At 35.7% G+C, this 13,546-nt stretch overlaps 1 protein-coding gene across 1 annotated transcript in view; it reads right to left on the bottom strand.

The window, feature by feature from the left end:
* Positions 1-1,743: 1,743 nt before the first annotated feature.
* Positions 1,744-13,546, bottom strand: part of JAKMIP1 (janus kinase and microtubule interacting protein 1) — a 266,432-nt gene continuing 254,629 nt past the window's right edge. Inside the window, exons 21-22 of the mRNA XM_007496752.3 lie at positions 5,761-5,836; positions 1,744-4,784 (exon numbers count right to left, since the gene is read on the bottom strand). Of these exons, the coding sequence (XP_007496814.1) occupies positions 5,786-5,836 (51 nt within the window). The 3' untranslated portion in view covers positions 1,744-4,784; positions 5,761-5,785. The remainder of the gene's footprint in view (positions 4,785-5,760; positions 5,837-13,546) is intronic.

The following is a 13,546-nucleotide window of genomic DNA, read 5'->3' as shown; positions in this document are numbered from 1 at the left end:
AAGTATCAATTATCTATGAAACTTTAGCATTTCAGTACCATATAAAGAATAACATTAGATTAATAAATTTAACTAAAGAAATGTAAGATAAAAAAAAGAGCTGGGCCATATGGAAGGAAACAACAGATGGATAGTTGAAAGTTATGCTGATTCCTTAAAAAAAAAGGTGAAAAGTCTCAGAAAGCACATCTAGCTTGTTGGTTGTTGTTGTTTTTTTTTTATGATGCTCTGAGGAAGAACTGGGACAAAACCATATGGAGAGGACTTAGAATGGGATGAGATCTACATTACCAGGGAGAATGAACATATCAAGGAGAATATAAGTCCTTAAAAATATTTAAGTATAAGGAAATATCATTTATTCATAGTCAAAATTATTTAGAACTTTGGGGGATTTGTGCAAGAGACTGAGTCCTGCTTCTGTGATTTCATTGATATTCGGTCCTCTAGGATGAGGAAACTCCCTTTATTAATGTAGGTTGGTATTTTCCCATGACTTGGGGTCTTAGAGAATTGCCTAAAGTACTAAGAGGTTGAATGATTGGCCCTTGCCCAGGATCACCCAGCCAATATATTTCAAAAGGCTCAGAAGCCAACTTTCTATCCACTCTGCTATTCTGAATCTCAGAAAACTCAACATGCATCGTTAAATTTTCATGCCACTTTAAAATGTTTTAAGTGATGGACTCCTAGACCTAGAATATTTCTTAGAGTTCAATTAGAGTTCACCTAAAACCACCATTTCACAGGTGAGAAATTCTGGACCAAAGTAGAGAATTCAGCTGCCCCAAGTCCCCCAGTCAGTAGCAGCATAACCATGACTAGATTCCATCTCTCTCCTTTTAGCCAATTGCTTTTTCTGCACCACTACCCAATTTCCTCAGCACATAATTTATTGACGAAAAAACACATACTTAAATTAATAATGATAATTCATAATCACAACAAAATTAATAATTCAAATTACTCATTAAATAATAATGCTAATTAATACAGACTCAAAAACACAATGGCATCAGTTTCTCAGTTCTCCTTCTTACTGTTTTTTATCCTATGGCAGTATTTGAATCATCATTCATTGTGAGACTTTGTTAGCTCTTTTATATTGCTCACTACAGGCAGATTAGTACTTTCATGGGCACAAAGTCAGGTTTTTCTACTCTGGAGGGGCTTGGGACAAGTTAAAGTCTCCTGATTATTAATCACATTGAGAGCTGAGAACAGAAATTTCTCATGTAAAAGGAGAATTGACCTGATGTGAGTTCAGCATGCCAGACTTTCATTCCATCCCCTGAACAAGCACACCACCAGATGGAATTAAGCAATTCTGGCTAATTTACCTAAGGTTTCAGATTGCAAGGGAAGCTTTTAATTGCCCTAGAAAACCTAAGTGCATGAAGAAAAGTTCAAGTTAAACTTCTGACATTGTGTATTACAGATTTTGGTAAAATTATGAATATATAACTTGCTTAAATACATAAAATGAAGCTTTTGGAATGTACATTGCTTCCCCTGCTTAATTGCTTCTCTCTAAAATCTAAATAAAGTCCAAATTGCTTGGTAGGGCATTTATGAGTCTCCCTAACCTGCAACTTCCACAACCTAAAATCTTCTCTCCCTAGGCATGTGCCTCCTTCTCTAGCCATCAAGGTCTACTCAATTTTACCATTCTTCTCTCTCTCTCTCTCTCTCTCTCTCTCTCTCTCTCTCTCTCTGTCTCTCTTTCCTTCTTCTCTCTCTCTCTTTGTCTGTCTGACTCTCTCTCTTTTTCATTCTCTCTCTGACTCTGTCTCTCTCAGACTTTTTCTGTCTCTGTCTGTCTGTCTCTCCCTGCCTCTCTCTTTGACTCTCTCTCCTTTTCTTTCTCTCTCTGTCTTTGTCTGTCTCTCTTTCTCTCTGTCTCTCACTGTACCCTTTCTCTGTCTCTCTCTCTATACACACATACATATATAAACACACACACATAGTGGAAATAGTGAGTATGTCACCATAGTTAGAGGAAGGTATGTGTATACATACACACATATGCACATACACATATACATCCTCCTTGATCCATGTTGATGATGGTAGGGAGAGTAGTGAGAGCAGAATTCAACTAAACTCAGCATCTCCCCCATCCCCCAGCACTGAATAAGAACAGTGTGTTATTTTCAGCTGGTTCACTGAAAGGCTTCATGAGTGAATGATGAAAAATGAGAAAGAAGAAGTGAGACAAGAGGGTAGAGGCCAGACACCAAAGCCTGGAAAACCAGGAGTTCAGACTTGATCCAATAAACTGCAGGGAATTATCATCCATGCCACTCAATCACAAGGCCAGATACATTTTCCTCAAATCCACTTGTTATTAGGAAGAACAAAAAAAAAGATGATTACAAACCTGCTTCCTGTTTTCTGCCTTTTCCCCCAGGAGGTCATCATGTACAATGGCAGTACATGTGTGGTGTTGAGATATTAGAGAAAATCAGTTTCTGTGTACAATTGTGCTTTTTTCCTCCCTAAGGTTTACTGATAGAGTTTGAATCAATAAAGCCCTTTTGATCCCCCAGCTTCAGAAATACAGTCAAAGTTTATTTCCACTCATTCTTTTGCCCAGTATTTCTTCGGGCTTCATGGGTCTGATTTTCCAACAAAAACACTGGTTTCCCCCAGTTCCCCTATTGAGGTCTGTGATCAAAAAGTGCACTTATGTTGGGATCTCTGTGTGTGTATATGTTTGTGTGTTTTTATTATGTGTGTGTCTATTTTCTCTAGTTTCATTTATAAAAATTAACTTAGAAACCACTAGCGTACATCATTGCCTGGTCTTGTTTCAACCCTTTCCCATCTGGGTACCGATGTTGCTTCTGTCAGTCTGAATTGTAAGTTTTCAATAATCATTGAATTTTTCCTTTCTTGACTCTTTATGGCACAAATATTGGCCTCCTGTGGTCTTCCAGAAAGCTGTTTTTCAAATGAGGTCACATTCTTTACCTTTGAAGATTTCTGTATTGCTTTCTTTCTCCCTTATGATCACAAAACATCTCTCCTTTTTGCCTTGAGCTTTTTCCTTTTTCTTTTTTTTTCTCCAACTGTTTAATGGATATTGGAGATAATCCTGTGTTCTTCCACCACCAGCATTTTATAAAAGAGGAAGTCGATGCCCAGAATGGAGAAATGATGTGCCCAACATCACATAAAACAGAGCCAAGGTTCCTATGTGTTTGATCCCTATCAGCGACTGTTCCCTGAACTTGATCATACCTGACTCTTAGCTAACTCTTTACTCGGAAAATGTTTACCATTGTCTCATTTGTTTCCTTTGCTTTCACTGCCTTCCCCACCCTCACTCGTAGTGCTAGAAAAATATTCTCTTTTCTCTGAGAAAGCTCTCATGTACTGGACTTTTTCTGCATTCTTTTTCTACTTTCTTCTACTCATCCACAACACAATCTTTCTTCTGAAGCTTCTGATTACTTTGAGACACCCAACTATGCTTCCTAGTTAGTCTTGGGGCTACTTTCTAAGCTTCAGTGAGGCATGAGGCATAATTTCCACAGGTCTGTGATTTTCTTCCTCCCCTAAATGTGAGTATCTTTTAATGTTTTATCCTTGGCTTTCATCCCTCCTCTTTTTTACATTTGACACCATGTATACATCATATCCATACTATTGGACTGTAAGCTCCTTGAGGACAAGAATGGTTTCATTTTTTCATGCTTGAACTTCAATTGCTTTAATTAATAGTTTATTTATTTGAGTTCAATTGTGATAAAATGAATTGCACTGCAGCCTGAAGGCTGTTTTTTTTTCTAATAAATATTTAGTTAAATATTGTTTGCCCCATCTCTTCACCTGACCTTTTTATTCTGGAGCTCAACCTCTGGTGCAAATATTCCCCCAGCTCTTTTCAATTTTAACTTGAATCCTGAGAGAGACATAGCTGTGATTTAACACTTTAATATGTTTTCTCCTTTCTATCTCCTTCTTCTATCACAATGCTCTAGTCATGCCTTCTTGGACATTTTCCCTAGCTCTGAAGAGACTTCCCCTTGAACACTGATAAGCTTTGTATAGTCATGCCAAGCTCTGATCGACAATGCTTATGGAGATCAGGGGCCCAAGTTCTTTCCCTGTGGTTGGCTGCTCTTGAAAGCAGCAAGACCAACTGGCTTACCACTCTCTCTGTTTCTACCAGAGTCTTGTCTTGGCTTTCCGGGAACTAGATCCAGAGGCACCTGTGTGATTGAAAATTTGTTAACTAAGGGTTCTGAAATATAAATTCCAATTTTGATTCCTGGAGTCCTCTTCAAAGAATTCCTCCAGAATTCAGTGTTAACATTTAGCTAGTCACTGATAAATATATACAAATTTCAGAGAGTTTGTGTCCAGTGATGAAACCGCAAAGTACATTGGTCAGAAGCATGCAGGATAGAGACCAATGCAGGGACTTCTCATGGTAGACCATTGTGCATTCCCTTCATCCCTTGTAATTGCACTTGATTTTTCTTTATTCAGTTCATTTTTTGTGTGTTTATGAACAGCACATCCTTATCTGAAATGTAATGTAGTCTGGTACAAAAATGTTGCTTATCATTTTAAAATTCCCACTTGTCATTTCCAACATCTTACAGTTTGAAATGTGTCATGTACAGTTTCATCACCATAATGCATCAGTTTAAAGCTGTGTCCAATCAACATTCATTCACTGCTTGAGGGGGTTGACTTTGAAGGACTTTGTCTTTGGATGGGGGGTTGGACTGCAGTAACACTTAGGCGTTCACTCCATAAGCTCTTTTTCGATCCTGTAGGATAAAAAGAACAATGTTGGTTTCATATAATAACCCAGGGGGTAAAGACCAAGGATTTGGTTCATTTGTGATATTAAAAGGCAGAAACATCAAAAACATGATGTACCTACTGGTAGTAATAGCCAAAATGAAGTGGTACCTCCATTGGGTGGCCATGAACAGTATCAAAATTTCTCAGAAGTGGTATAAAAGTACGATCAGAAAAGAAAGACAAATCTGACATATTGAGAGAATGATTGTTAACTGATGGAAAACCTTTGTGTTCCATTGGTATCTAGACAATATCAAAATAACTAGGGCATGCTGCTCTAAGGTACATTTGTGGGAGGACATGACCAGGAGTTTTACAGAATGAACAGTCATGGCTGGAATGAGGTCTGTACTGCTGGAGATTCACTGAAGTATAATGTATAATAATATATTAAACATTTATTAAGTAAATATAAAACATAATAAGCATAATAAATAATAAAAAACTCATTTGCAATGGAATTTTGCCATTTTCCAAAATGCTTTCCCCAAAAGTAGTGGCTGTTATTGTTCTCATTTTATAGATAAGGATATTAAGGAACAAAGAAGCAAAGTAACTTTTTAAAAGTCATGCAGAAAGGAAAATGGAATTTTGGATATGCAACTAGTAAATGAGAATATTCTGGTTCTATGGACCTAATCTTACCATTGATGTAAAGAAAATAATACACCAGACCAAACATCAAATTTTGAGAGTGAAATGTCATACAAGACATCATGATCCAGCAAATCTTCCTATTGATACCCCATTCCAATTGAAGAAATTCCCCTATCATCTCACAATGCTTCTATTCCAAGTATTTTCATAATCTCTCTGTAACATCTCCTTACATGATATAGACACTTTCTTAATACTTGTAACATAACCAGAAATAGGAAGATGCAAAGTGAATTTTAATGCCTAATTAAAAAGATTTTCTACAAACAGGAGGATACCAACCCGATTTCTTGGCTCACTGGAGTCATCAAGGCCACAGAATGAATGCTAGAGAGAAAAACAAAAAAAGGAACAAAAACTATAAAATAAGATCAAAAGAAAATGAGAGAGAAAAAAAGAAAAGAAAAATGTAAGAGATGTAACATGGAATTCAATGACGTCATCATACAAGATTTGTGACATTGGAATTGATTTCCATAAAGAGAAAAGTGCTTGTTCTTCAAATCTCCTCTCACAAGTCAACAAACATTTGTTAGATATCTACTCTATTCCAGGCAGAGAATCTTATAAATAAAATATAGTGGCTAAACATAATTAAAAATAATTTTTCTTAATAATTATATTATCAATAATATTTTAATAAAAATTTAGTTTTAAATTTTTTCTTACAACAAGCCTACAAATAAGACCCTTTGGGTTTGTTGTTTTGTTATTTTGTTTTCTTTTTTTAACTTTTTAAACATTTTTATTTTGTTTTCTTTTGCTTGTATACAACCTATGATCTTATAGGTGTAGAAAACACCCTGAAGAAAATTCCACAAAAGATTAGCACCTACTATGAAACATATAAAAATCTGCCAGGGGCACTAAGATATTGTGGCTTATCCTGGGTCACACAAAAGGTACTGTTAAGAGGTAATACTTGAACCTTGATTTTCTTGACTTCAAGATGACACTACATTTTACTACTCTAAAAATTATTAGCACCATGTTATCGATGAATCTGAAGCTCAATAACTTGCCCAGGGTGGCCCAGTCATAGTTAGCAAATGTCAGGGCTAGGACTGGGTTCAAGTCTCCTCACTCCAAATCTAGGTTGTCCCCACCCCCATTTTAACTTGCAAGTTAATTCAACTATTTTAGTCAAGAATATAAATTATCCAAATGTTTTCCATTAGATTATGTAAAAAATGAAACTTTTACTAGATTGTCCCAGTGTTTGAACGTAACAGAAATAAACATTACAATATACATATCACAAACTGAAAACTGATGTTTTTTTTATTTTAACTGAGCACACAATTTTAATCACAGCATTTGAAAGGAAAATGCATTTCTTACTAATAAGTTAAGAGATCTGTACAATGCAAATGTTAGTTTACCAAAGACATGTTTCTGGATGTCAATTTTTACTTGTTTGTATATTTTTTTGAATGAACACTGATTATGTACTGATTATGTTAGGTACTCGGGGAGATAAAAATTAAGACTGCTTTATCTCTGGGGGTTTATATTTTAGTGAGCAGATCAGATACAAACATAAATATAACAACTACACTATAGAACTATAAAATAGAGTTCTTTGAAGTCCAAGTGGGAAAACTGGGTTATAAAAGAGGGTTTCAAAAATTTGGTGCATTGCTTGTCTTCAAAATATTAGTAAGAATAAAGGAGGCAAAACAGGAAAAGGAAAATTATATTCATGGGAAAGACTAGGAGCAACTACTAGGAAGCAGGGTATATTTGGGGGGTAAGAAGCAATCTACTTTAGCTGAAATATAGAGGATGTAAAAAGTAATATAATCCAAGATTGGAAATGTAGAGAGGAACCAAACCATGGAAGCCCTTGAATACAGCACTCAATGAGCTGAGATTTGATGCCCAGGGCCACAGAAAGTCACTGAGGATTTTTGAGAGGAGCAGAGATGTGACCACTTCTGTAAATTCAACAAACACTTTACCCTAAGATTAACTTAGCATTGTGATAAAGGGTGAAATGGAAGGAGAAGATATTAGAATCCAGGAGGTCTATTATTGTAATAATTGTGGGGAAATAGTGATGTGACCCTATACTACAAGTCATCTTGGTATGGTAAAGAGAGCACACTGGCTTTTAAATCATTCTTTGATGTTCACTAGCTGTATCATCTTGACCAAGTCACTGAACTTCCTTGCATATTTCTTCATTTGTAAAATGGGAAGAACACTGGACACGGTGGCCTCTGAGCTCCCTTCTAACTCTAAGCTGATGATCTTGGTACCCTTGGCTGATAGCAGTGGGCTTAGAGACTAGGGACAAGTCTAATATCCCACCAGAGCTGAGTAACTGGTAGGTGCTTAACAAGTACCAATACCAGGAGCACAAGATGCTTTCTGTAGTTGAAAATACAGATGATCTAGTCCAACATCCTTAATTTATATATGGAGGAGACTAAGGTTTAAAGAGATGAAGAGAATTATAAAGTCAGGATGATACCATCTAGTGATATAGACAGGAACCTGGAACTTATCTCTTGGCTCCCCATAAAAGGGCTCTCTCCCTTGCACTTAGTTTAGGCTCCATTCTGCCAAAATTAAATTTTATTAAAGAAGTTAAGAGCACAGGACATTGGAAACTGTTTTATTATTGCTAAAGTCCATCTTCACAGAATTGGGGTATAAGGTGGGGTGAAGATAGGAAGTTCAGGAAAAAAAAGGAGAATCTTCCTCCTAATAACTAGTATTTACATTGTTAGAATTTATATAATCCTTTACTGTTAGCAGGGCACTTTACATTTGTTCATTTCATTTGGTCATCACAACAACCCTGTTATTAGATAGTAATAAGTGCTATTACTTGCAATCTTTTAGAAATGAGGAAAATAAGTCGGAGAAAAATAAGTGACTTTCCCAACATACTCAGATAGGAAGAGTCTGAGATAAGAAGAGAACTTAAGGCTTTCTGCTTTTAGGTCCTACCTAAAACAAAGTTGAAAATTCTTATATCTGGGGTTATCCCCACAGATCAGGATCTTTCTTCCTATGTAGGATCTAGAAAATAATTGAAAGAGCTAGTTCTTTATAACCATGTAAACTCTTCCAACACACGCTTGGTTTACTCAGAGATCACTAGGAATCCATGTTAATATTGGAGGAATTGTGTTGGTATGTCAAGAGCAATAGTGCTTAAACCAAAAAGTGCATTGCCAGAGACAATATTTTATGTTGTTTGAGCTGCAGATTTCCAACCTCTATGAATCCATAAGCCTGGCAGGTATGTCAGCCAGTTTGAAACACTATCCTTTCCTATCCATCCTCCTTCCTGGAAACCTTCCCTGTGCACCTCCAATCTGAGCCCCTTATTTTGGCATTCAGCCAAATCTACAGCTGGCCAACATTGCCTAGGTGAAATTAAGAGGAGATGATTTGTGCCAGTTGCTGGAAGCTTTGATTACAAGACCCCATCCCCCAAGCCATAGTTGGGTTGTAGGAGACTCAGATACATGGAAGGCAATGAGAGGAATACCAACTGATGTTTCTATTTGGAGTGCCTGAATGCTTATAAAACACTTTACCTATATGCTTGTCATTTAAAAATCACAACTCTGGGAAATAGAACTACAAGTTTGATAGACTCATTTTACATATGCGTAAATTGAGGAATGGAGTGATTAAGTTATTTCCCCATGACAATGTAGACAAAGTTTGGGAGTTAGGATTTCAACTCAGGTCTTCTTGATTCTAACCCCAACACTTTATCCACTTGAGTCATGATAGCTCTCAATTGGGCTTTCATGAACTTGACTAAATGCAGGTTTGAAGGATCATAATTCAAATCTGGAAGGGACCTTCTTGACTACCTGAGATAGGGCTTGAAAGGTATTTGAAATGAAAGGTAAGGGTCTTAAATGTAAAAAAAAAATCTTAAGTGGTAAGGAATGGAGACCCAATGAAGTCTTCTAAGCAGAGGAATGACTATTGTTCAGTCATTTTTGAATAATGTCCAACTCTTTGTGACTCCCTTTGGCAAAGATATTGGAATGGTTTGCCATTCCCTTCTCCAGCTCATTTTTCAGGTGAGGAAACTAAGGTAAAATTAATTGATTTGCCAGGATTACCCAACTAGTAAATATCTGAGGTCAGATTTTAACTCAGGAAGATGTCTTTCTAACTCTAAGCCCACTATTATATCTACTTCTTCACCTATCTGCCCTTTGTTTCATATTACTCACCATAATAAACTCTGTATTCTAGTTATACTTGACTATTTGACTTCCCACATCTCAGCATTCCATCTCCCATCTATATGCCTTCACCTTGACCTGAAATGCTTGAAATTGACTTCCTTATTTTTAACTTGCTCCTTACAAGGCTCAGTTCAATGTCAAATTCTCCAAGAATACTTTTTTGGGCTCCCAAGTTACTAATGGTCTTTATCTTTACAAATTATATCTATATATATACATACATATATATTATATATATCTTTGTATATGTTCTATTCTTTTAATAAAACAGAAGACTCTTAAAGTCAACGTCTGCTCCATTCTTATCTTTATAATCCAAATGCCTTGAATATAATAGGTGGCTAATAAATATTTGTTCAATTAAACTGAATAGTATTGATAAATCTGTTAAATACTGCCAAAATTTTTATGAAAATTTTAAATGAGATTTTCTGTTGGCTTCATGTTTGTTTTACTTTTGTTCTAAATGATCATCAAGGATTTAATTATAACTAAATTAAAGTGAATATGAGTCACAGAATTTTAGAGCTAGAAGGAAGATGGTTGGGTTTTACAGATGAGCAACCAAATGAGATTAGGTAGGGAGCACAGTAGAAAGAATGACAGACCTGGAGTCAGGAGGACCTGGATTCAAATATGACCTCAGATATTTCTTAGCTATGTGAGCCTAAGCAAGTCACTTAACCTTGATAGCCTGGCCCTTTCCTGTCTTCTGTCTTGGAATTCATACTTGGGCAGAAGGTGAGGGCTTAAAAAAAAGAAACTAATAATTAGAAGAGGAGAAATTACTTGTTCAAGTATACTCAGCTACTTAGTAAAATAGCCAGGCTTTATTAGAACTCAAGTCTTCTCACATTCAATCCAGTTTTCTAAACATTATATTTTGTGTTTCTAAATAACTTATATTTTACCGGTAATGTGAATTTTTATTGGTCCTTATTATAGATCTTAAGTTAGGAATACTAATGAATACCTAAGAAAAGTCTTCCTGACTCCAGACACAGCCACCTATCCATTGTTCCACCTACCTGCCTAACTGTAGACTACATAAAATACTTGAAAGTTTATCTGTCCAGACACACCCAGAAATTATATGAACACAATTAACAGCACTTTTCCCCAAATAAAGTCAACTCTAAACAATTGGGGAAATGTTTGTTGCTCATGGGTAGGTCAAGCCAATAGAATAAAAATGACAATTCTACCTAAATTAATTTATTTATTCATTACCTTACCAATCAATCAAAAATTATTCTATAGAGCTAGAAAATATATAATAACAAAATTCATTTGGAAGAACAAAAAGTCAAAAATAACAAGGGAATTTATGAAAAAAAAGTGAAGGAAGGTAGTCTCATCATATCAGAACTCAGATTATCTAAACAATCTTGTATTGGCTCAGAAATATAGTGGTAGATCAGTGGAATCAGTTGGGTACACAATAAACAGTAGGTAATGACCATAATATAGTGTTTAACCCAAAGATTCAAGCTTTTGGGACAAGAACTTATCTGGCAAAAGCTGCTAGGAAAATAGGAAAGCATGTTGTCAGAAACTAGTTATAGGGGCAGCTGGGTAGCTCAGTGGATTGAGAGTCAGGCCTAGAGACGGGAGGTCCTAGGTTCAAATTTGACCTCAGACACTTAGCAGCTGTGTGACCCTGGGCAAGTCACTTGACCCCCACTGCCTAGCCCTTACCATTCTTCTGCCTTGGAAGCAAGACACAGTATTGATCCTAAGATGGAAGATAAGGTCTTTTAAAAAAACCCACCTTATACTAAAATAACAAAGAGTATATAATTTAGACATAAAAGGTGATAACATAAGCATATTAGGGGAGCATGGAATAGTTTCTCAGATCTCAAGATGAGGGAAGATTTTGTAACCAAACACAAGATGGAAGGCATTATGGGATTAAATGGATAATTCTGATGACATTAATTTTTAAATGGCATAAACAAATTCAATGCAGCCAAGATTAGAAGGAAAGCAGAAAATAGAGGGGGGGAAATTACACCAAGTTTCTCTGATAAAGGCCTTAATTATCAAATCTGTGGAGAATTAAGTCAAATTTATAAGACTATAAGTCACTCCTAAATTGGTAAATGGTCAAAGAATAGAAATAAGTAATTTTCCAATGAAGAAACCAAAACTATCTATAGTCATATAAACAAATCCTCTAAATCATTACTGATTAGAGAAATGCAAATTAAAAAACACTGAGATACCATATCACACCTTTCAGATTGGCTAATATGGCAGAAAAGGAAAATGATAAAAGTTGGAGGGGGTGTGGAAAAATTGGGGGAATAATACACTGTTGATGGAGTTATCAAATGATCCAACCGTTCTGGAAAACAATTTCAAACTGTCCTCAAAGGAGTATAAAATTTTGCATGACCAGCTATTCTGTGATTCTGTCTCTAATCAAGAGATATCCTCAAAAAGGGAAAGGACCTAATTATTTATAGAAGCTCATTATCTGGTGGCAAAAAAAAAATGGAAATTGAAGGGGGATGCCCATCAATAGGAGAATAGATGAACAAGTTGTGGCATATGATATTTTCTATAAGAAATAATGAACAATATACTTTCAAAAAAATCTGGAAATATTTACATGAATTGGCACAAAATGAAGTAAGCAGAGTCAGGAGAATCCTTTACACAGGAAGAGCAATATCGTACAGTAATCAACTATGAATGACTTAGCAATATATTCTTATCAATACAAAGATCCAAGACAATTCCAAATGACCTGTGATTTTTAAAAATGCTATCCACTTCCAGAGAGATAAATGATGAAATCTGAATGCAGATTGAGAAATATTATATCCTACTTTATTTTCAGTGGGGTTTTTTTTTTGGTCTTCATTTTCTATCACAACATAACTAATATGGAAATATATTTCACATGACTATAAGATGTTTAATCTATAACAAATTGCTTACTTCTGAGTGAAGGGGGTGCTAAAGATTGTTTGTTATAAGCAGTTGGGATAAAAAAAATTCCAATGGAATAGTGAGTAATACACCGAATTGGAATTAAAGGACTTTTTTTTCAAAATCCAGCTTTGCTATCTGTCATTTAAGTAATCATGGATGTCATTTCTCATGTTTTAGTTTTCACATCTGTCAACTGAGGGGTTGGACTTTATGACAGTTAAGATTCCTCCTAGACTTTAATCTTGTATACAAATAGGGAATGTCTCAAAAAATTTAATAGTTTAAGCTTCAATCTTAAAGTTTCAAACTTCACTAAGATATTTGGGATACTTAGTAATAACTGGTACTATCTATTGGTAACTATGAGTTAAAGAAAGAAGAACTAACTGAATTTACAAAGTCTCCTGCAAAGTTCATGTGATGTTTGTTTCATAATAACTTCCATTAAAAAAGAGATTCTGCTTGGAACCACACTGCCTGTCTTCTTCTGAAAGTTTCTGGAGTTCTCGCTATGTTGACCTTATTTGTTCAAATTGGTGATTTCTTCCTGGAAATACTGAACATCAGGAGATATTCAATTTCATTAGCAGATGCTAAGACAGCAAAAGGATGAATCAGTAAATAATCTGATTCAGGAAGAAAAGAGTTTAAACACAATTGCTGATGGGCACATAGCATTTGGCAGCTGGTGGTACAGTGAGTTGAGAGCTAGACCAAGGATCAGGAAGACCTTAGTTCAAGTCCAGCCTCAGATGCTTGTTAGCTGTGTGACTCTAGCCAAGTGACTTAAATTCTTTTTCTTGGTTCCTTCCAACCTAAAATAGAGACAACAAGAGCAGGTACCTCCCAGGTCTTTTGTGAAGATCAAATTGGTAAAGTGCTTGGCACAGTTCCTAGAC

This window comes from Monodelphis domestica, chromosome 6, assembly GCF_027887165.1.
Source record: "Monodelphis domestica isolate mMonDom1 chromosome 6, mMonDom1.pri, whole genome shotgun sequence".
NCBI lineage: Eukaryota > Metazoa > Chordata > Mammalia > Didelphimorphia > Didelphidae > Monodelphis > Monodelphis domestica.
The sequence above is the reverse complement of the archived record's forward strand: the minus strand, read 5'-3'. Positions and strand labels throughout refer to the sequence as shown.